This window comes from Brassica napus, chromosome A1, assembly GCF_020379485.1.
Source record: "Brassica napus cultivar Da-Ae chromosome A1, Da-Ae, whole genome shotgun sequence".
Lineage (NCBI taxonomy): Eukaryota > Viridiplantae > Streptophyta > Magnoliopsida > Brassicales > Brassicaceae > Brassica > Brassica napus.
Window position 1 is genome coordinate 27,031,315 of NC_063434.1, and position 23,688 is coordinate 27,055,002.

The 23,688-nt window shown below is 34.9% G+C and overlaps 4 protein-coding genes across 7 annotated transcripts; 2 read left to right on the forward strand and 2 right to left on the reverse strand.

The window, feature by feature from the left end:
- Positions 1-1,773: 1,773 nt before the first annotated feature.
- LOC106347586 (serine/arginine-rich SC35-like splicing factor SCL30A) lies at positions 1,774-4,482 on the forward strand. Its single transcript, XM_013787156.3, has 5 exons — positions 1,774-1,919; positions 2,406-2,574; positions 2,923-3,000; positions 3,645-3,944; positions 4,023-4,482. The coding sequence occupies exons 2-5, from the start codon at positions 2,423-2,425 to the stop codon at positions 4,282-4,284; spliced, it is 792 nt and encodes a 263-aa protein (XP_013642610.2). The 5' UTR covers positions 1,774-1,919; positions 2,406-2,422; the 3' UTR covers positions 4,285-4,482.
- A 761-nt stretch (positions 4,483-5,243) lies between these two features.
- Positions 5,244-17,875, forward strand: LOC106347583 (MAP3K epsilon protein kinase 1-like). Of its 4 annotated transcripts, none has more exons than XM_048736560.1 (24): positions 5,244-5,384; positions 11,878-11,985; positions 12,058-12,195; positions 12,298-12,318; positions 12,460-12,533; positions 12,611-12,701; positions 12,770-12,853; positions 12,922-13,023; positions 13,110-13,241; positions 13,332-13,403; positions 13,483-13,586; positions 13,710-13,809; positions 13,885-14,001; positions 14,372-14,563; positions 14,643-14,687; positions 14,802-14,981; positions 15,104-15,187; positions 15,271-15,377; positions 15,463-15,543; positions 15,847-16,450; positions 16,510-16,644; positions 16,730-17,139; positions 17,210-17,294; positions 17,403-17,875. In XM_048736560.1, the coding sequence occupies exons 2-24, from the start codon at positions 11,938-11,940 to the stop codon at positions 17,577-17,579; spliced, it is 3,183 nt and encodes a 1,060-aa protein (XP_048592517.1). In that variant the 5' UTR covers positions 5,244-5,384; positions 11,878-11,937; the 3' UTR covers positions 17,580-17,875. The 4 variants fall into 4 exon arrangements, with proteins under 4 accessions (XP_048592517.1, XP_022544093.2, XP_048592234.1 ...); XM_022688372.2 differs by having other exon boundaries at positions 5,245-5,384; positions 17,210-17,324; XM_048736277.1 differs by having other exon boundaries at positions 5,245-5,384; positions 13,888-14,001; positions 17,210-17,324.
- Positions 5,391-8,370, reverse strand: LOC106347585 (transcription repressor MYB5). The gene is made up of 2 exons (XM_013787155.3): positions 8,036-8,370; positions 5,391-7,503 (listed from the first exon to the last, which is right to left on the reverse strand). Exons 1-2 carry the CDS (start codon positions 8,329-8,331, stop codon positions 7,044-7,046), a joined length of 756 nt encoding a protein of 251 aa, XP_013642609.1. The 5' UTR covers positions 8,332-8,370; the 3' UTR covers positions 5,391-7,043.
- An 875-nt stretch (positions 17,876-18,750) lies between the features above and the next one.
- Positions 18,751-19,376, reverse strand: LOC106351695 (arabinogalactan protein 12). Its single transcript, XM_013791457.3, has one exon. The coding sequence runs from the start codon at positions 19,112-19,114 to the stop codon at positions 18,926-18,928; it is 189 nt and encodes a 62-aa protein (XP_013646911.1). The 5' UTR covers positions 19,115-19,376; the 3' UTR covers positions 18,751-18,925.
- Between the last annotated feature and the right edge of the window lie 4,312 nt (positions 19,377-23,688).

Consider the following 23,688-nt stretch of genomic DNA (forward strand, 5'->3'; position numbering starts at 1 on the left):
CAGCGAGCTCAGAAGAAATTTTTCTAATTCCATCTTAAACACACATAGTGTGTCACTGAAGAGAGGATTTCCACATCATGAATCAGTTTGACATCATCAGCCATGACTGTGAGCGTCTCTTTGTCCACGCGAAAGATTTTCCCAACATTCTTTATGTTCCCAAAATCTCCCATCCATGATCTAGTATCCTTTGTCTAAATTACGTTTCTGGGTGAAAACATCCAAGTCGATATGTTCTTTAATTGGCTAGAAGAGTAAGCAGGAAACTGAAAAGAAAAGGAAAAGCACCTCGACTATGAAAAACAGGTTGGTCAGTGTGGTTTCGTATCATCCATGCAACATCACACTTTTGAATTTTTGTCTGACCATACCGCTCCAAAATTGCATTCACTGCATTTCTATATGGTTTTTTCCATCCTTCATTTTGTGACAGAGGGTTAAGACCCTTCGAAGGCCAAACATCAATATGATTGTTGATAGAAATTCATATTATAGCATCTTATCATGTGATAAGTTCCTTCGCATGTGCTTCAAATGTAAATTGAACCAATGCACAAAATATACTCGACACTTAGTCTCTTTAAGCCCGATTGTGTGAATAGTTTTTGAACCAGTGATCCTCTCAAAAAGATATCTAACCTTCATTGCACTCACTCCCGTCAGGATCCACTCACATTAACTATCTTTCCCATTGTATCCTATCGATCATTGAAGATAAACATATAATCCAAGATAAGAAAGAATCCAAAATCATTACTGAAAATCAGAAGAAAAATATCCAGAGAGATGACATACCGCAGCTGATGTTGATGATGGTGATCGATTTGCTAAGTTTCAAGTTCTCCGATACATTTCAATATTCAAATCGACCGCCTTTTCTTATTTTTGTTTTAGAGTGATCCTCTTGGATGAGGTTCTAGTTTGCTGTATTTGATTGTTATAACAAGAATTAAATCCGATAATAGATTATATATACTGCAGTCAGAGGTGGAGAGCTTTCAGTGATGTATTTATGTTAAAGACATCTTTAGGATGAAAAAGAAAAATGTTCTTTGTTCAAAAAAAAGAAAGATAAATTCAATACAATCAAAATCCAATGACTATACGCTGCTTTTCAATTTATGAAATTATTTTAGAGTCTAATATCATTGGATATTATATTTGTATATATTTAACAGATTTTAAAATTTATTGTTGCTAAATTTTAGTTAAAGAGTGTTATTTAAAAGAGTTTAATTTAACCATAATTTAATACTATTCATTTAATTATTTTAAATTATGTTTTAAAATTTAGTTTTGAATAAAATCGAATTTAAAGTTATTTAAAACTAAAGAGGTGTTATTCAACTATGAATTTTAATAAATTTTAAATTTAACCTTAATTTGGTATTATTCATTCAATGATTTAAAATTATTTTAAAACAATTAAATGTTTTTAGATCTTATAGTTGTAAACCAGGTATCACAGATTTCTAATTATAGTGTTTTGCAACTAAGATTTCAAATACTTCATTAAAATTCAATATTATTCAAAACTACATAAGTATTAAAATCTTTGTATATGGTGTCATTTGAAATGAAGGCTAATAGATATTCATGAGTAAATGACTCAAGCCAAAATAAAAGTTTTATTATAGACCAATATGGCAAAATTGGGAAGATTACCATTGTTATAAATGGATCTACAGATACGGTATATAAAGTTTGGGTGTAAAACTAAAGTCTCGGAAAGATTTGGAGGCAAAAGTCGATAAAGATAACAAAAGAAAGGACTTGAAAGCAAAACATAATTAAAAGAAAAACAAATAAATAAAGATTGAAGAAAACCCTAATCTCTCATCGTCTCTCTTCTCCACTTCCTTCAGCGCCGCTTCCTCTGTGGTTTCCTTCGCCGTTCGTCCAATACTTTCTTAGCTTCGGTAAGATGCTGTATAGGCTCTCCTGCTTCTTCTTCTTATCGTAGATTTTGCAACGTTTATCATATATAAAAAAACTTTCGAATTTCTATCGGCTTTTGGACCCAATTTATCAAATTGATCTCAGATTTTGTAATCTTCGTTGAATGTTAGCTGAAAGGATGAATCTTTAATGTTAATTGCAATTCAAGTGGAGAAAAACTTGTGGCTTTAGCTGAGTAAGCATATGTTTTGTTGTTTTTCTGTGGTTGGCTTCTTAGAAACAGGACACAGTATCTATCTTGTTCTGTAATTCCTGAGTTCTTAGTTTAGATTATTGTTTTTACGGCTTAGGATTGGTGAATTTGAATTTGGTTTGATACTTTCAGAAAATTTTATTTTATGATGATGTGTTAGCTTTTATTTTGTCTTCTATTTCTTAAGCATCCAATCATGTGTGGTACATTGTCTAACTCAGTTTACGTTTGGTTGGTTGATTTTGTTAAATAGATTGAAGTTGAGACTCAATGAGGGGAAGGAGCTACACACCATCACCGCCAAGGGGCTATGGGAGGAGGGGCAGGAGCCCTAGCCCCCGTGGCCGTTACGGTGGGGGTGGGGGTCGTGACAGGGATCTCCCAACCAGTCTTTTGGTTCGCAACCTTCGTCATGATTGCAGGTTTATTCTTTACTCCTTTATGTGTCTTTCCATTTAATTGGCTTTATCCTCTTCTCGCCGATAGTGAGATTATTTGGACTGTATGTTTGCAATGCTTTCGTGGCCTTGTAATGATTCTATGTCTCCTTATTTAGGCTTGTCTGATTAAGAAAAAGCTGATGCATGACTAATCATAATAGGTTTGATAGATGTTGTTGGCTCTGTTTATACTTGTTTTGTGGCTCATTAGATTTACTGTTTTAAGATAGAGTATGTATGAACTTTTTTGTTTTCATATTACTCTTGTCTTTTCTTCTTAGCTATTAGTATTTATTAACTTGTGCTTAACCCTTCTCTCTTTTTCTCCAGGCAAGAGGACCTTAGGAGGCCATTTGAGCAGTTCGGTCCTGTCAAGGACATCTACCTTCCAAGGGATTATTATACCGGGTGAGCATGCTCAGTCATTAGTTAGTACATTATATGTTTAAGCACCTACGGCGTTATTTTACTTTTGCTTCAACTAGATCTTGTCTCTTCTTATCGTTTTCTCTTACTTCATAGACCACCTTTTCTGATTCCTGCTTGTTCATAGCTATTCCTACATCTTCACATTTGCAGTTCTTGATTGCCTTGATGTGTAAATCTCCCTTTTTATATCATTTTTTCTTTGGGGGGTTTTGAAAAGCTTTTTTTTGTCCACATTTGAATATTTCAGCCTTAGTCTTCATAGTATTCTAGTCATTTTAGGGGAGAATAATGTAGTGATATGTTCCGTGTTCGATCACTCTTAAAGTGTGTTTATTGAAGTTGTTGAGGTTTAGCAGTGAATCTAAAGAGACCATGAAGTAATTAGAGTTCCTTGGAAGATGTTATGGTAGTGAAGGTTTTGAAGGAAGTTGAGTTTGAGTTCAATTTCAAGATGTTATCAAGTCTTGGAGAAGTCTTCTTTATACTGAAAAATTTGCAAGGTGTGCAGGCAAGTGATTGCTTTTTCATGTTGCAGGAGATAGTTTTCTTGTCTTAGCGGTAAATCTTCCTTGGTCACTGTGTTTTTGCTTCATCGTCTGAGATATTTTTTTCACTTGTTGCAGAGATCCAAGGGGGTTTGGTTTCATTCAGTATGTGGACCCTGCTGATGCTGCTGAGGCAAAACATCACATGGAAGGCTATCTTCTTCTTGGTCGTGAGCTGACTGTCGTATTCGCAGAAGAGAACAGGAAGAAGCCAACTGAAATGAGGACAAGGGATCGAGGTGGTAGGAGCAACAGATTCAATGACAGAAGACGTTCTCCTCCTCGCTACTCTCGTTCTCCTCCCCCTCGACGTGGCGGTAGAACGCGATCACGTAGCCGCGAGTATAATTCTCCTCCTCCTAAAAGACATCAGTCTAGGTATATGCCTGTCTGAACTTCAGGCTGTCGGAATGTCTGTACAGTTCTCTCTTATAAACCAACTCTGTTTTATCACAGGTCTGTCTCACCACAGGAGAGACGATACGAGAAGGAGAGGTCTTACTCTCGTTCACCACCACGTAATGGCTCAAGGGCTCGCAGTGGGAGTCATGAGAAGGCGAAGAAAAGCTACAGCAGGAGCAGGAGCCCAAGAAGAAGCGTGAGCCCGAGAAGGAACAGGAGCTACACTCCTGAACAAGCCAGGAGCCCTGTTCCTAGGCAGAGCAGGAGCCCAAGCCCTCGTGGAGAAAGGAATGGAGACCGTTCTCCAAGCCAGTGATTCTCTCTGCCCGTCAGTCTTGTTTGTTAGCTATGTTTTATCAGATATTTGTTTGCAACTAGGTTGGAACCTCTTGCTTTATTTCTTTGTTTAAACAAGTTTTAAGACGGTTCTCTTGATGCTTTGCTTTATGTGTTTGATCCGTGGATGATGTTAAGGCATGACAATGATGTTGCATATGCGGTTTTTATCTCTTTAGATCTCATCCACTGGCACCCACTGGTGTTGAATAGGCCTCTTGCACTTTCCAGCTATTTTGTATTTATTAAAAATCCTGAAGAACTTGCGTTATTCTTGTTGCAGATTACGTTCTTCAACTTCTAGCTGTTGGTCTTTCAATTAAGGCTTGAACAGCTTAGGAATTTTAAACAGAGATCATACTTAGGATCTTTTGATACGAGGAAAGGTAACAACAGATGACAGATTATTGTAGGTACACCATAGTTATTATCATCAATATATCCACCAAAATGGAACCACAATGTTAAATGACCAAGAAAAATTGTTTGCTCAGGGAATAGACAACAATGTGAGGTAGGACCTATCCTCATCAATAGCTTCAAGTTTATACAATTTAGTGTAAAAACTTTTTCTTTATCCATAAGTCATAACCAAAGACCATATATGGTCTGGTCTTAACTGATAAATTGTTTCTTCCAGGAGAAAAAGAAAACGAGTTCGTTTTCATTTGTAAACAAGAAAAAAGAAAGGTGATAAGGACGTAAAAATTGTTGAAGACTATGAGAGAGAGAGATAGACGTTCACATATGAGATAATTAAACTGATGAAGACTATTTGTTGGCATAGTTGCTACCTAACAAATTTTATAACATTAATGATTTGATTTATCTCTAAATAATAAGATCAAACTTTCCGTTGAAACACACGAACGGATGGCCAAAGCTACCGGTCAATTCTTGCATTTCTTTTAACCTAATTTCTTATTTAATATTACAAATCCTCAAGACATATCCATCAATATATCATATCATTTAAAAAGGAAAACTGAAATATCCTTAACAAAAAAAAACCAGAAGAGACATTGAATAATAAGGTTCAAACCTTCGAGAAGAGTGACATGAGTCTGCATTTTCATATCGGTACGTAATGCTCATCCATTTTGTTTGTTATTTTATTTTGATTATTGACATAATTGCATGTACTAGATGTGTCTGTATATGCAGATGAATGTGTATGTTTCATGCATGTTATGTATTTTATGCATATACAGATATACTCGACTTATTTGTCGGTTATAATGTTCTTCATTGAAATCTTGTTCTTGAGTTTTCTAGTCACAACTTCATAAAGTTTTTTCGTTTAATGGTACAACGAGAGATCTAGGAGATAAATCCAGTATCCAATCTACAAATGACTATATCGAGCAATAAATCAAAAGATCTTAAGAATACAGCTTACAATAAGAAATTATTCAATAAGATATCATTGTTTCTTGGTCTAGATCGTTTGGTTATGCCAAAGAATTTCAGTTATACAGTTATTTAATTTTGCTGCTGTGATGTGGACCGAAGGGTCAAAGAGAAGATCACTCGCATGCGAAGTTCGCTTAGGTCAACTTATGTAAACGTCAATTACTCTAACGGCTTGTAACGATTGGATGTAGTGGTATTATATTAAGCTTGATCTTTTTTTTTTTTGAACAACTATTAAGCTTGATCTATGTTCTAATTTCGTAGGCTTTAGTAGGTCAGTAAACGCCACTTAGGCCCAATACGGATTATGTGGGCCTACTTTTGCTTACGTTAGTTCGTTTTTGTGAATCCGTAAATGAGGAAACGTGTAAAAGGCTCAGTGTGAAAACGGCATGGTGTTCGTTTCGATTTGACGGAATGATAACGCATGGACCAATCACCAACGAGATAATGAATAAGTAGACATAAACATTGAATCTGCATAATAAAATGCATTGCATTACGCATATACGTGCATTTTAGTTATATGAAATTATAATCACCAATTAACACTAGTCTAGAAAGTAGAAACAATATATAAAGCTAAATGCGAATTACATAATCTATGAATTCAACTTATTACACAAACCAAGCCATATATATATGAGAATTCATCTTTTTTTTAAGTGAATTTATCTATACATGCAACTACATACATTCTTGTGATTGAAATGCTTGTATATACGTACATCTTAGTAACATAAAATTATATATAATCATCAATCAAAACACTGGACTAGAAAGTAGAAACATATATAGAGATATATGTGATAATGTGAAGCACTTAAGAAATGAGAGTATTCAACTTATTATACAACCCATATGAATTCATCTATACATGCAAGTACATACTCGCGATTAACAAACTTAAGAATGGCAAGGTTTGAGTTTTGATTCAAATTTAGAATTACATGAAAGTGGAGTGCATCCTCTTTGTATGTAAACTTTTCCCAAATAGGGTTAAGTAGCCTTTTAGATGCATTATACAAACGGATGCAATTATTATGGAGATTAAACAAATAATATCGTAATTTTGTTTTCACATTGCACTTGATTAAATACTAAACAAGAATCAGAACTCAAACCTTGCCACAAAACAACTTACCACACATATATATACCGACTTATATGAGTATGTTTACATATATATGAGGTATATATTTATTTTGTAATCACACAGATCGCCACAAAACAACTTAGCACACATATATATACCGACCTTTGAAATCACATGAGTACACACTTCTTGAGGCATGGTAGATATAGAAGGCATCACGATCGATCAAATCATATATCTTCTATTCTCTGGCCATGTTCTAAGCTAGACGACGTTCCAACAATCTCACCAGTACAATCTTGCGTCCGAAACGGCTGGGACAATGGAATATTACTATCAAAAGGATCATCATTGATAAGCGCATTTAGAAACGAAGAAAATTTATCATCGTAACAGAAACCAAAGTCTTCGTTGTCTTCACCACCAAAGACACTGAAAGTGATCTTGGTAGCTTCATTTCCGCTATTAACGGTGGTGTCATCAGTGTGAGAACTAGAATTAGGCTCTAGAAGATTCTGTCCACCGGAAACTTCTTCTCCGGGTTTATGATGAGCATTTTTTGCATCAAGAGGCTTGTGGGTTTGAGGATCAATGCCTTCACTTAAGAGTTTCTTACGAAGATGAGTGTTCCAATAGTTCTTAATCTCATTATCAGTCCTTCCCGGTATCCTTCCCGCGATCAGTGACCACCTTACAACACACATTATATTGAATTAGCATGATCATGTATGCGACTAATCCTGTAAAACAATCTTATATATAGCTCATTGTTGTAACATTTTCATAATTTATATTCTTATAGAAAATACAACTCAGTCATTAGGACACTATAACCTTATAACCAGCAAAGTAGAAGTATTTTCAATTAAATAATAAGAATCTGAAGAATGGGTTATTATTTTTGTTCAAAATTCAGTCAACATATATATAGTTTTGACAGTTAACATGTCTAAAAGAAGAAGATTAGATCCATATGTATATATTGGTAAATTGACCCCAAGTAAAATGCGATAAAATGAAAGATTCTTGATGTTTTTTTTTGAACAACAGATTCTTGATGTTTATGTAGAAAAAATGAAACCCTAGTTTAAAAAACTAGCTTATTCGTAGTACACATCCACGTACGTATATAAAAGATTAATAGTTTAATTAAGTATATGAAAACTATTGAAAATTTTATTTTTTTTCCTGAATAATTATATGTATATAGTATGTTTCGCACCGGTTGCCAAGGAGGCGATGAAGGCGGATGATGAGATCTTCCTCGTCGGGAGTGATACCGCCGCGTTTTACAGACGGCCGTAGATAGTTCATCCACCGTAGACGGCAGCTTTTACCACATCGGAGTAAACCAGCTCTTTTGGGAAGCGATCTCCACCTTCCTTCGCCTTCTTTCTTGATGAAGCTCACAAGAATCTCGTCCTCCTCCGCCGTCCATGGTCCTCTCTTCATCCCCATCTTCATGCAGCACGGGATCATCTTCTTCACGACCTGCTTCTTTCCTCTAGATGACGTCATGTTCGCCGTCTTCAACAGAGTTCTCTCTAGGGTTTGGTGATCGCTCTTGAATTTCTTGATTGGTTAGCTTTTCTCTCTCCCTCTTTTCCTCAGTCTAGTGATGTTGAGCATGTTTATCCCTTGATCCTTAAGTGTGTTTCTTAGTAATTATTTAATATTTTAATTGTACTTAAGTGGAGTTAAGAATCATAGTTAAGAAACTCCCATTTGGAGCGGTCCAATGGGAGTTTCTTAATTAGGGGTTCTTAAGAAATTTTTTTTTAATTTTTTTAAAAGATAAAATTTATTTATTAATTCAAACATATTAAAAAATAACATTTAAAACATAGATTTTTTTTTTGAAAAAAACATAAAAATAAAGACTAGTACAATAATCGAGAATAATTTGGAAAAACATCAGAGCTCAGTAGTTGTTTCCCTCGTCTTCTTCACGCTTTCTTTCGATATGAACTCGGTTTTTTCTTTTATTTCTTTCGACTTCTTGATCACCATAATTAATGGCCAAATTCTCCATTGTTTCAAAATATTGATCAAAATAATTATCAAAAGTTTCATCATCTACTCCCTCAAAAGTGTTACGAGAAGAAGAAGCCATAGATTTTATATTCTTAATCGAGACTGTTTTAAAAAGGGTTTGTGTTTTGTAGAAAGGGTTTGTGTTTTGTAAAAAGGGTTTGTAGAAGGGGTACGGTTTGTGTTTTGCGTTTTGTAGAAAGGGTTTGTGGTGATCAAGGAGATTAGAAAAAGAGAGATATGAATTTTGATGACTTGATATGAGTTTTGATGACTTGATATGAGTTTTGATAACTTATATAGAGCAAGAGAGATATGAGTTTTGATGACTTGATACAATGAGTTTGACAAACACCATCTCGTGACACAAAAAACACAAACACTCTTTGTCTTCTTTATACAAAACCATCTCATGTCAAAACGTACAACACATACAAAACCATATCGTGACAAAACCATCTCAGGCACGCATATACACCACCATCTCATGACCTCTCTTGCAAATCCAACAACAACTCCTGTGACCTCTCTAGCTAATCCGACATCAACTCTCATGACTTCTCTTGAGTAACGACACCATCTCGTGACCTCTCTTGCTCGCATAACCGAGACCAAGTCTTGTGACTTCTTTGTCTCGTAACTGCACAGAAACAAATATAAATTTCACTTAACATTTCACATATAACTTTTTAATAAAACAGAAAGCTCACATAGTAAACTTGAAACATACATTAAACAGAGCAGCTAACAGAAACAGCAAACACAAACAGCTAACAACTTTTTAATAAAACAGAAAGATCACATAACTTTTTAATAAAACAGAACAGCTAACAGAACAGATCACATAATATAACATAAACTTGAAACATACATGAACATGAAATTAAACATAGAGAGGATTGACTGTCGACCTCAACCCTGTTAAAATTATCAACACAAGAAGACTAAAACATCACTTAAAAGACTCACACTTCCCTCTCGAGATGAACTTAAAGAACATGACTACAAAAGAGTTAGTTTGTTACCATTATGTCTGGTAGAGACGAAGCCAATACAGAAAGATGTTCCTTGGCGTCCTGTTGAATTGAAAACGATCATTAAAACAAAGTATACACATATCTAACCAGTAAACACATAAAGAGTAAAAGCTAAAAGATCGTTGATCCAAGTCAGAATGCAAAACTAACAAAAAACTTTTCTTTTCTTCTTACCTTGGAAACGAGATGATAAAACGAGAGAGATTGATTCAGTATTAATGCAAAATCAGTAGATTACGTCAAGAGCAAAAACAGAACCGAACTGCTTTGGTTTTGCTTGCGAAGAAGAGAAACTGAAACATCACTTATCTGTGGGTTTCCATGCTTCCTCTGTCACGGAGAAGAGGAGAAGACGAGAGCGAAGACGGAGGATCGGTGGTGGAGAATCGTTGGTGGTAAAGGATCGGTTTCGATCCTTTCTCAGTCGTGACGGAGAACACGAAGGGGAAACAGAGATGAAGAAGAAGAAAAAATGATTTTGGTGAAAAGAAAATAGAACAAAAAAATATATTTTGCCTAAAATGGTGACACGTGGGTTGAAAAACTCTCTAATAATCGGTCACAAAAGTCACCCATTAAGGATCGATAATGTATCTTTTCCTTTATTTTGATTTAATTAAATGTCATTAAAGCACTAAGAAACCCATTAAGGATTGCCGATAATCATGGTCTTACCAATGAACCTACCGACATCTTGTTCACTTTCTAGTTTAGTGTTTGGTGATCACGCGCTTCTGCTTCCAATTCTATTTATTTTTTCTTAAGATTTATAAAGACCATTCAAGATGGTTACAAGTTACAACCCTTCGTAATGAGTGATCCATTAATTCTCCAACATCTAAATCTAAGTTCATAAAATGACTTTATCAGGTCATTTATTGCATAGGAACGATGATACAAACGAGTTTGCATTGTGTGGTTGGTTCCTATGTGACATGTAGAACCGGTGCATTATAATTTATGCGGTTTGAAACAACTGTGGACTAAAAATCATATAATCAAACATATTCACTCCATTTTAAAATTATTTATATTTTAGAAAATATAGTTTTAAAAAATATATATTTTTACATTTTCAATGCAATTTTTAGTAAAGAATAATGATAAATTATAAAATTCAAATAAATTAATTGTGTTTATTAAATTTTGATTAGATAAATATTATGAAAAAATATTTAATCATAAAATAATGGATTTTAATCAAAATTTAAGATGTTATTAACATATGTAAAAATTCTAAAACATATATCTTTTAAGAAAAAAAAATTACCAAAAAACTATATTTTTTAAAACGGAGATGTATACACTTTTAATCAATTTAGATGCTAAATGATGTATTCATGTTAACCATTAAAACTATGAGACCGAATCAAATGTTTCATCTCAATATGCTCAAACTGACAACGCAGGTAAGATGGTTCCTTAATTATTTGTATTAAGGATTATATATTTCTATGAAATCATAGTTTGAGTGGCCATATAACATCCGCTTATCCCAACTCCTCCAAATGCAAAAGTTGAATTAAAACGAAGTGTTTAACATTGTTGATACTGATATTACATTAATGAATACTAACCACTTTTATTTTGATTTTTTTTTTTACCAACCACTTTGATATGACATTGTTGATATTACATTAATGAATACTAGCATTTTGATTTTTTTTTGACATCAACCACCTGATTATAATTTATAAATTAATTTATTAACAATGACATAAACTAATGAAATAACCATTTAATATTTACACCGACTTTTAAAAGGATAAAAATCTCAGTAATTGGACAAAATGCCAGATATTTTTTTCACAAATGAGGAAACAGTGGGTAATTACGTAAAGAAAGAAAAAAAGCATGGACCCCATAAAAAAAGATAGGAACGACGGTCACTTTCCAACTAAAAAACCTGATTTGTATTCTTTCCTTTTTATTTTATTTTTTCATTTATTTAAAAATTTACCAATAGTATTATTTGGTTTCACCACTGCAATCTCAGAGCTGGCTGGCTACCAACATCAGAATATATCTCTCTCTCTCCTATCTGCAACCAGAAGAGATGACGTCATCTCAGTTCAACAAATCAAAGTCTCCCGACAACAAATACGTAAGCTTTCGCTTTCAGCTTGTTCTGTTATAACTCTTAAAAGTTGAATTATGATTTTCCGAACGTACATAGATGCTTGGAGATGAAATTGGTAAAGGAGCTTATGCTCGAGTGTATAAAGGATTAGACTTGAAGAATGGAGACTTTGTTGCCATTAAACAAGTCTCGTTGGAGAATGTTGTTCAAGATGATGATCTCAACACTATTATGGTTTGTTACTTTTATCTAAAGTGTGACCATTGTATTTCGCATTTACCAACTTCTGTATTGACTTGAATCTTGGTGATGTTACATGTGGAACGTATACACCAGCAAGAAATTGATCTCTTGAAGGTACCTTCTTTAGCTTTAACAATGACTCTGTTTCTCACTGGTTTACAAAGTTGAGGTCATAGTGTTAAGTATCTGTGAACTTAAAATCATTACAACCACCTTCTGAGATACTGTTTTTTTTTTTTTTGAATTTTATTGCAGAATTTGAACCATAAAAACATTGTCAAGTATCTTGGGTCATGGAAGACAAAGACTCACCTTCACATCATTCTTGAGTAAGTAGTTGTTTTTTGTGTGTTTGTTTTGTTGGTCTATCTATGCTGGAGCTCAAGTTCAAATCATATATATGCAGGTACGTTGAGAATGGCTCTCTTGCAAACAATGTTAAACCAAATAAATTTGGACCTTTCCCAGAATCATTAGTGGCTGTTTACATTGCTCAGGTTCGGTGTATTTTTTTCTAGTTTACTTAAGTTTCTTTATGCCACTGTGTACTCACTAGTGAATACAGGTCTTGGAAGGTTTAGTATATCTACATGAGCAAGGTGTCATACACCGTGATATCAAGGGTGCAAATATTTTGACCACAAAGGAGGCATGTGTCCATTTTTATTTATTATTATTATTTTGGTTTCAAGATACTCAACTTGTTTGATACTTCAGGGTCTTGTTAAGCTTGCTGACTTTGGAGTTGCCACTAAACTAAACGAGTCTGAGTTTGACACTAACTCAGTGGTTGGATCTCCTTACTGGATGGCTCCTGAGGTACACCTTTGACCTTCATCATCACCACCATATTCTCTGTATTACGTTAATTTTTTTTGCAACACTTTTTACCTGATTGTTTTCAGGTTATTGAATTGATCGGAGTTTGTGCTGCTTCTGACATTTGGAGCGTTGGCTGCACTGTTATTGAACTTCTTACATGTGTGCCTCCTTACTTTGATATGCAACCCAGTGCAGCTCTCTATCGTATTGTTCAGGTTTTTGACAATGTTTTATGAGTTTGCATTTAGTTAAGTCGATAAAATTTAGGCAATAGTGATAAACTATGGCCTTTCTATGGTATTCAGGATGATAGCCCTCCTATTCCTGATAGTCTTTCTCCAGATATTACAGACTTCCTACGACAATGCTTCAAGAAGGTATAGTTTTAATGCAACCATGTTTAGTCCCTCTGCGCTGGGACCTATGTACATCTGATTTGTATTGTGCACATTACAGGATTCAAGGCAGAGGCCTGATGCAAAAACATTGCTCTCTCACCCTTGGATAAGGAACTCTAGACGGGCATTGCAGTCCTCACTTAGGAATAGTGAAGCTATCAAGTGAGAATCTGTGTTATCTTTAACTTTTGAATTTTGGAAGAAGATTACTATCTATCTCATGTTAGGTAACGCACTAGTGTTCATCTTTAATGATGTCCTTGTGTACTACTATGTCCTTTGCAGATATATGAAAGAAGTAGCTGCAAGTTCAGAGAAAGATGATGAAGGAAGTCAAAATGTAACTGAAAGCCTTTCAGCAGAAAAAGTTGGGATGTCAAAAACTGTAAGATTCCTCAGCTGCAATTTACCATTAGCCATTCTTTTTTAAGATGCAAATAAATAATTTAGAGATGAACAGCAGAAGGCATCTGAACATTATGAAGCACCTGGAAATCCTGAAACCGAAGCTTCCATCCAGGTGGACCAGCCATCACTTAGTCTTGTCCAAAAAGATGAAGACCACATGCTTAGAAAGGTCAGTTGTGTTGTGTCATTCTCATTCTAGTGCTTTCTTCTTAGATAATATGGCTACTCACAGGGAAGTATACTATGTTTTGAGCTGATTGATAAGTTTCTTGTTCTTGACTCTTAAGTTCTACTGAGTTACATTTGTTTTTTTTTTGGAAAATGTCACACCTCTATATTGAGACAGGTATTGTTTGTTGTTGTTGTCTTTTTCTTTACAAAATTATGGTGTTATTTCAATAATTTTCTTTACTTTGTTGAATGGTTTGCTCAGACTAAAAGCTCTATTTGAAGAAAATTGTTTTCATTGCTGCCTTGTACAGAGTTGAAGACTTGGAAACTGACTAGGTTTGTTTTTTCTTGTTGTTTCTATCTTAAAGGCTGTGGAAACTCCATCTAGAGTTGGTGGGAATGAACTGAGTGGATTTAGTGATACTCCTGGGAATGAAGCCTCAACATCAATGCCTCCATCACATGCCATCAAGGGTTATTCTCCTGTCGCAGATGGTGGTGATCCTTTCCTTTTAATGATGGGTGTCTTGAAAGATGATGTTGTTGGCATTGATGGCTTGGTATGTTTTTTCCAGAGAATACAGGTTTGGTACTACAAGTAATATATACTGGTGACACATTTTCTATCTTGTTTTACAGGTATTTAATGAAAATGTACCCGCAGAAAATCTTTACCCTTTGCAGGTACACTTCATCCTCTGAGAATGAAATTGCCTCTCAGCTTCCTTTTAGCTGTTTCCATGTTTCAGTAGTTCCAAACCTTAGTTTAAATCGGTTGAGTATTTTTTTTTTCTGTAGGCAGTGGAGTTCAGCAGATTGGTGAGCTTCTTAAGGCCAGATGAATCAGAAGATGCAATAGTATCTTCCTGTGAGAAACTTGTTGTCATGTTTCGTCAGAGGCCTGAACAGAAGACTGTATTTGTGACACAGCATGGTTTCCTTCCTCTAATGGATCTACTTGATGCTCCTAAATCTCCAGTATGTTTATTTGTTGTCCTCCATCATCAGTAATTGGCAGTTTACAGTTATGTTCATAACCAGTGCCTGATGTGAATACTAACTGTGGCTTATATTTTGTGAACCTTTTCTGGTGTTTTCAGGTAACGTGTGCTGTGTTGCAGCTGATAAACGAAGTTGTTAAAGATAACACTGAGTTCCAGGAAAATGCTTGTCTTGTTGGTCTTGTAAGTTCTTCTATTTGGTTGCAGAGTGCTCAAATAGTCTAGTCTGTTATTTTATTTGTTGATTATTCCAAGTGATATGGCAGATTCCTGTGGTAATGAGTTTTGCTGGTTCTGGTCCTGAGAGGGATGATCATTCTCAAGAAATACGTATGGAAGCAGCTTACTTCTTGCTGCAGCTTTGTCAATCAAGGTTATTTAATAGTCACCAGCTACTTATAACTTGCTTCTTAGTTTTTTATGTAAGGCATTGAGTTGATTTGGTACCTTCTTTACAGCTCAACATTGCAAATGTTCATAGCTTGTGGTGGAATACCAGTTTTGGTGGGTTTTATTGAAGCAGATTATGCCAAACACAGGTGTGTACTGTCTACCATCTTCTTATGGTGTTTGTAATCTTTTCAAGTTTCAACATATTAACTGCAGAAAATATGTGAGTTCTATAGATTATTTCATCATAAGGACTTGGAATATTCCTATTTGGGGATGCCTAGGTTTAGTACAAGTCCAAGCAGCATCTTATTTTGTGTTTGAACCTGTCTCCTATCACTCTTGTTCTATTGTAAATGGTGGATACATTGCTCATGACCTGACCAAATTCTTGATTTATCTCTATTTATGTGCTTATTAATTTTTAATGATTCGAGATTATTTTTTTCCAGGAAGATGGTTCACTTAGCTATTGATGGGATGTGGCAAGTATTCAAACTTAAAAAGTCCACCCCTATAAATGACTTCTGCCGAATAGCTGCAAAGAGTGGAGTTCTTCCTAGGCTGATCAACACTCTCGTTAGCGTGAACGAAGCAACCCGGCTGGCTTATACATCAGGGGGTCTACTGAGTGTAGATGGTCAAGCTCCACAAGCACACTCTGGTCAACTTGATCAGCCTGAGTCTTCACTCATCGTGATTGATCAGCCTGATGTGTTGACAACAAGTCATGGTTGTGGTGAAGAGCCTTCTCATGCCTCAACTTCAAATTCTCAAAGAACAGATATCCATCAACCAGATGGTGATAGGCCTAGATTGATCAGTGTTGCATCACATGCCACAGAAAAAGTTAGACCTGGAAGTATCACATCATCTTGTTCACTTGCCCATATGGTCTCTGGAGATGTTGCAAGTGAATACTTGGAGAAAGTGGCTGATCTGCTTCTTGTATTTGCTCGAGCTGATACAACAGTCAAATCACACATGTGCAGCCAAAGCTTACTCAGTCTTCTTTTCCAGATGTTCAACCGTGTAGAATCTCCTATTCTGTTAAAGGTACTTGTGAAGATCCTTAAAATTATCTTCATGTCACATACTTACACTGCCTTTTGCAGATACTGGAGTGCATCAATCATTTATCCACTGATCCAGACTGCTTAGAGACTCTTCAGCGTGCGAATGCAATCAAACATTTGATCCCTAACCTTGACCTTAAGGAAGGGAATCTTGTTTATCAGATCCATCACGAGGTTACCTCCCTAGAATTTGCATATAGATTAACTAAAAAATTTAAACTTAATAGTTTGGATTACTAAAAGTTTAAAATTAATGTAGGTGCTTAGTGCATTATTCAACCTGTGCAAGATCAACAAGAGGAGGCAAGAACAAGCAGCTGAACACGGAATCATACCGCACCTGATGCATTTCATCATGGCAGCCTCTTCTCTAAAACAATATGCACTGCCACTCCTATGTGACATGGCACATGCATCTCATAACTCAAGAGAGCAGTTGAGAGCTCACGGCGGTCTTGACGTGTACATGAGTTTGCTCGATGATGAGTCTTGGTCTGTAATAGCGTTGGATTCGCTTGCTGTTTGCTTGGCGCATGACAATGACAGCAACCACAAGGTGGAGCAGGCGTTGCTCAAGAAGGATGCGGTTCAGAAGTTAGTTAGGTTCTTCAAGAGCTGTCCTGAGAGACACTTTGTGCACATATTGGAACCGTTCTTGAAGATTATAACGTAAGTAATTAGGATTACATTGTGATGTTGCAGCTTTCTTTAGTCTCATTCTTGTGATTTTTGAATACAGGAAATCGTATAGGATCAACAAGACACTAGCTGTGAATGGATTGACTTCGTTGCTTGTTTCAAGGCTAGACCATCAAGATGCGATTGTTAGACTTAATCTCCTGAAACTCATCAGGGTTAATATTAACCATCAGATATTAATTATCTAAGTTCTTGCTTGTGTGTTGAGTGTTTTTTTTTGTTTTGACTCTCAGGCTGTGTACGAGCACCATCCAAAGCCAAAGCAGCTGATAGTAGAGAATAACCTGCCTCAAAAGCTGCAGAATCTGATAGGAGAACGACGTGCTGGACAAAGTTCAGGAGGGCAAGTTCTGGTGAAGCAGATGGCAACCTCTCTGCTTAAAGCACTATACATCAACACAGTCTTGTGAGTTATTAACCCTTGGGACTGTACATTCAGTTCACTCCCATTTTTTGCAAGAAGAGTTCACCCCCTAAGTGTGTATATCTTCTTCTTCATTTACAAAATGATTTCACCTGAAGATGGTGGCGAATGAAAACTTTAAACTGTTAACTTGTGCTGCACTCTTGGGGGGTTTTAGTACCTAGAGATGCCAATGCTTTTGTTTTTTTTTGGGGGGCAATATATTGAAGTAATTAGTATGTTTAAAAGATTTTGATTTGTGATATATTTTAAAATGAATGGAGAAGCTATTTTGTAAGCAAATCGTTCTATATTCAACATCCACACAGCTGCTCCGAATTTCTTATGTGGTAAGTTATATTCAGCCAATCAAGAGAAAGTTGTATTCATTTTTTTGAATGAATGTACTCATCTTTAGCTTTTGCTTAAGAGGATTGGATTCTTTCCATCAACACTGTGTCTCATCAAGAAACAAAAGCAAAATACTATTAAAACCATAAAAAAAGTGGCAGCCACTTACAAAAGCTTTCCCGGGTATTCCTGGAAGTACACAAGCATGAAACTGAGAGAAAAAAAAAACTAAAGACATGGTCCTATCATTGCTTTTGTGCATCTCACATGGCTTACCATGTTACTGTCTGCATACCATCATCCCATACTCCGAATATATACCTTTTGTTTATTCTATTACTTAAGTTGGTCTGTGTAAAGTTAATTTGATATGTCTTTGACACTAAATTTAGTTTACGTTTCAACTCTTAGCTAGTTACATAAATATCACTTAATCAGTATTTGAATAGTGTCTTAGGGTACGATTGACACGATTGAGTTTAAATGCAAGTTTGATACTTTGCAAGAGATGTCTCTCCTTTTGGAGTTTCTTGTACCCACAATTTTTCTTCGGTTTGTTATATTCTATATACTGTGAGAATTTATTCCACTATGATTTTATTCGGTAAACTCCAAGGCCATAACGTGATGTGTCGATAAGAACAATGATGATAGTGATTAGTGACCACACATAATTCAACGACACCAAGACCCTCCAAAATTTCACAGCTCATCGCATCATTGATCATACTACTCGAAGATGTGGTCAGGTCGGTTATTATTATCATTTGTGCGGACTTGATGAATAATCCCATAAGCATATTTAGTAGTATTGACTATGAAACATATAAACGGAAACACTCTCATGCAATTTCATTAGTATCCAAAGTTTAAATTAAAAAAATGTAATATAAAGTAGTCCAAATATTAGAAGCAACAACAAAAAAACTCATGCGATAAAAAAATAATAAACAGAGGTAAAGGCAAAAGAAGCCACAAACCCTATGGTATGTAGAGATTGGTTTAAAAGAGAAACCCAGATGCCAAAGCAGCAACAGATGCAAACAATGCTGGGACGAACATCGCTGCAGCATCGGAAGTAGGACTTGGAGCTGGAGACTCTGCTGTCTGAGCCGCCACCTTTCCTACGGCTGAGAAAGCCACAATAGCCACCGTCAACACCACCATAAGCTTCATCTTCATTGACTCCATCTCTCCTCTTTTTTCACTTGGAAGAAATTTAGTCAGATGGATTATTTGTGTGGTTTTGCTTTTGGTGCGGTGATGAGTTTGTGGTGGCCTTGTGGTTTTGAAAGGGTATTTATAAGCCAATAAAGGAGTAGTTTATTTCATTTATTACCTAATTTTTTTAGCAAAGGAAGCACTTAGCAAGTTAGCATATAATATTTTGAAATGTAATTTTGTAAATGTGAATATAAACTGGGGTATATATTATTCGTGAATAAGAAAGAAACAAAACATGTTGTCCAAAGAGTTTTAACAGCTGGCAGAGAGATTGGCTGTCTCTTGGCCTAAACTATATTGTTGTTTTTCTCAACCACTCTGTTCTTTCTTTACAACCTCACCACTTATTCATTACTAAAGTTTCATATTCTAATTCATACCGTATTGTACTATTAATTTATATTATTAGTTTGGTTATAGTAACCATCTTGTTCTAATTCATACGGTAGATTAGAAAAAATGTTGCTTTCAACATACGTAAATTGTATTGAACTTTCGCGGAGATATTTTATTTAAAGGATTTAGATTCTAGAAAATGTATTTGGCATTCATCTTGAATCAGATGTGATTCTTTTTACAACATGGTTTAGTACACGGATGGTAAACTCTACGTTAGAAAAATATATAATATGCTTTGTCCATTTTTAGTTATGACTTCTATCCTTTCGTATTCAATGTATCGAGCTTTAGATTATAATGTATGATTTGTATAATTATGTATGATCACCACGTTTAACAATTGGCTTGTTCTGAAAAAATAAGTTCAATCAAGATTTGCGTATCCTTATTGTCGACTCATGATTCGGTAATCTAAAGATAACGTGTGAACACTCAAAACGTAGGTTGAGATGAATTTCAAGAACTCAGGGATTGGGACTTTAACTTAATTAGTTATAGTCTTTTTTATTCTTTGTCAATTTTGTAATGTCATAGAACGTAACTGTAAAAGTGATAGCGTGACCGTGGTCGTCCGTCTCCGGGTTTCACAGATAAAAAACTTAAATGATCAATAGCCGTTTTAGCCTTTAAATTTTCATTGAACTAATGATAATCCTTTAACCCAACGTTCATAAACTTTCATATCATATCAAACTATGAAAATGACCAACCACCCTTTTTCCTAAGATCTTTGTTTTCACACTTGTTTAATATGTCTTCTAATGTCGGCCATTTATTTCGTCTAAAATCATTATAAAACAGCAGTGTTATACTATTTTTTCGTTATATAATAAAGAAAACTAGCCGTAAAGCTTGAATACCAAACATGAATCATTACAAGCATGAGGTTTCACTACAATGTGGCCCCAACCAAAGAAACTAATTGTTGTTTCTTCATCAGTTCCAAACCAACATGAGTTGTTCGTTTCCCTTTTTTATGAACAAATTTATGAATGTTGATTTTCACAATTTGCTCATGCGAACGTCATTACTCATGCGAACTATATGCTTTCACAATTTCATGAATGTTGATTTTCTAGCTTTTTTATGGCGAAATATATTTTATATTTATAATTTTATTTACATACGTCATATTAATAATTAGTCAACTTATATTTGGGTTAGTCTTGGGGAGCAAACAATCGAAACTTAATTCACTACATACAGAGTCTAAAATATAGGAAAACAGTTAGAAATTTCGAATCATTAGATGCTTTTAAGATTGGGGAAATCCTATTAAAAAAAATAGTCCTCTATACTTTTTTAGTTAGAACAAGACTAGACCTCCAAATGCTTTTCTAATATATAATTCCACAAGAAAATTACGTGATTTAAATTCTTTTTTATTTGTAAAGTTTCACATATAAAATTTTTGGTGACCAGTACTGCTAGATGACTAAAATGTTTTGGTTCACTTTTACTTTGGAGATTGAACGTTGGTGGAGTTTGAATTGGATTGCTTTTTTCGACCGCCTTTTACTTTGGAAATTGAACGTTGGTGAAGTTTGAATCCAATTCAGTTACTAATGAACGAAGTCGAAATCTATCAAAAAGAAAAGACTTCTGTGAGGCCAATCCCACAGTAATGTAAGTACGAAAATATATGATTAAATGTTGCTAGCTACATCCAATCAGTCCACTATTGCAGCCTAGTAAAGGCCGGCCCATATATTTATATTAACCAAGAGAATCAACAAGAAGCAAACATATTCATAAACCACTTGAATCCTGGTTCCAACTCTACAAGGGTTTTGAAAAGAGAGGGAGTTGTAAACTAACTGATCACAACCTAACTCAGCAGATTCAGCTTTCCAGTACAAGAAGAGACAAATCTTCTTATTCATGTTATATAAAAACAAAAACTGATTCAGCAAGCCTCTTAGACATGATGCAGTTGCTATGATGTTTACTCTTAGTAAATATAATTTCTTCTGATTTCTTCAATGCAAAGCCATATCGTGGATTAGCTCGGTTTCTTGGCAATGACTCGATATTTTGTCACCATTTTCTAGACCGTTCACCTAATGTTATGAGAACTTTTCTAAGTGTAGATGGCTTTTCTTTTGTAACAGCAATGCAGGTTTGACTGAAAGATTTGGGCTCTTCATCTGTGGCCGTGAAATGGCAAAACGCATTCTGTGAACTGACTGATCCCGTGGACCAGGTATGGCACTCTTACACATGTTTGTGTCTTGTTGACTAACATTCTACATTGTTAATGATCTGCTAGTTAACTTTGTGTACACCGGATCATAAAATATTAACTATTGATTTAAATTTTGGTAGAAGGCGCGGTTGGAAGAGCAGGTAAGGCAGCATAACGCAAAGCGAGTAGCGGCTGCACCTGAAACTTCTGAACGAAAGATAATGATGATGATAATGATTCATATGAGGTGACCCGTGATGAAGACTTTCTCACTGCCTTGGAATAAGGAATGCCTCCGGCTTCTGGAATGGTACTTATATATTTATTCGTTATTTTTTTCTATACGATTAGATTATTAGTATTGACGTTGGTGAATTTGCGCAAGTTCAAAAACATGACCAAACTTGTATGCTCAGGTACGTATATTAGTTCACTCTTACTGTTTTTTTTTTGTTTCTCGTAGGGGCTTGGTATTGACAAACTCAGCGAGTATAACACTAAGAGATGTCATTGCGTTTCCTGTTCTGTAAGTTCAGCTGTAACACTTATGCCCAATGTGGTAAATGGTATACATTGTTGTAGCTTTTGGATTCTTGTGTATTGTTTTGGTTATTTCTCAAGCCGAGGAAGTTGGAAGAAGCATGTGTAAATGATTTTATTCTTGATGAGTGCTTGAAATCAAAACAGATAGACAATAATACATACAAAATAAATAAAACAGTTTCATAATGTTATTTGTGTTTCGCTCGTCCAGTTTGTCATACAGTGGATGGTGATGCAACTTTTGTCACAAGTGTAGAACCATTATGTTGCCTCTAGCTTCTTATCATAAACTTGACACCAGTAAATGTCATATGCATCTTCTCCATAGAAGATGAATAGATGATGCTTAGATGTGTGTATTAGACACGTGCTGAGGGTAGTGGATAAACCACTCGTTATATTTTCTTGTAAGAAGAAGAAGCTTCACCCTCTCTTCTCTTAGATTTTAGCTGATTTTCCAAATGATTCTGTGTGGAAAAACATGATCTCCTGCTGTTTAAGTTAGGGACAAAGCTAAAACCAAAAGGAACTTTAATCATTGTTATACATTAATTGATTCGAATGTTGTTTACTTGTTTAATTAAATTACTATGATATACTTTATATTTTTGTTGGAAAAGGACAAGCTAACGCCAATATTTATAAAGTCTAAACATGGGTTATACAAAGATTTGCTGTTTTGGGATAATAATGCTTTTAGGTTCTATCTTAGAGGTTGATGAAGTTACTTATGGAATGTATCCGACCAATTATAAGCAATAATAAGCAAATCTCACTCATGTGTGGGACAAGTTGAATGGCTTTTGAGTTTGATTGATCTCGAGATCTAATGTCAGAACTCAGAAGCATCCTGTGTCGCATCATTATTCTCTATATTGGCACACGCATTATATGCATCTACACACCTAGGTATTTGAATATACATATGAGTGATTTGCATAAATTTGGTAGGCCTACATGACATCGTGTAGATACATAATTTAGATCATATCTGGATTTGTCAATTATAGAAATTATATATAAACTTTTTTGATAAGTACTTCCTTCACATGGAATGACTTATTCCATTGAGCATTAATCATTTAGTTTGGCATGAGTCATCCAATATTAATATATATTTTAGAGTTGCAAGATACATATATTTTATTGCATAATCTAATGTTCTGCAAGCAAAATTTTTAATCTACGGATTTGTACTAATTTCCTCTCCACATTTGCATCAGAATAATATTTTGAATTCAGAAAACTATTGAGAAATTATAACAAATGTAGTTATTATCAAAAATAAAAAATGAGAATTATATAATAATTTTCATTTTAACCAACAAATTAATAGTTATATGTATAATGTATTCTTCTTGATAAAAGTATATGTTGATAGTTTCCCACTGACTTTTTTCCCTTGATGGAGTTC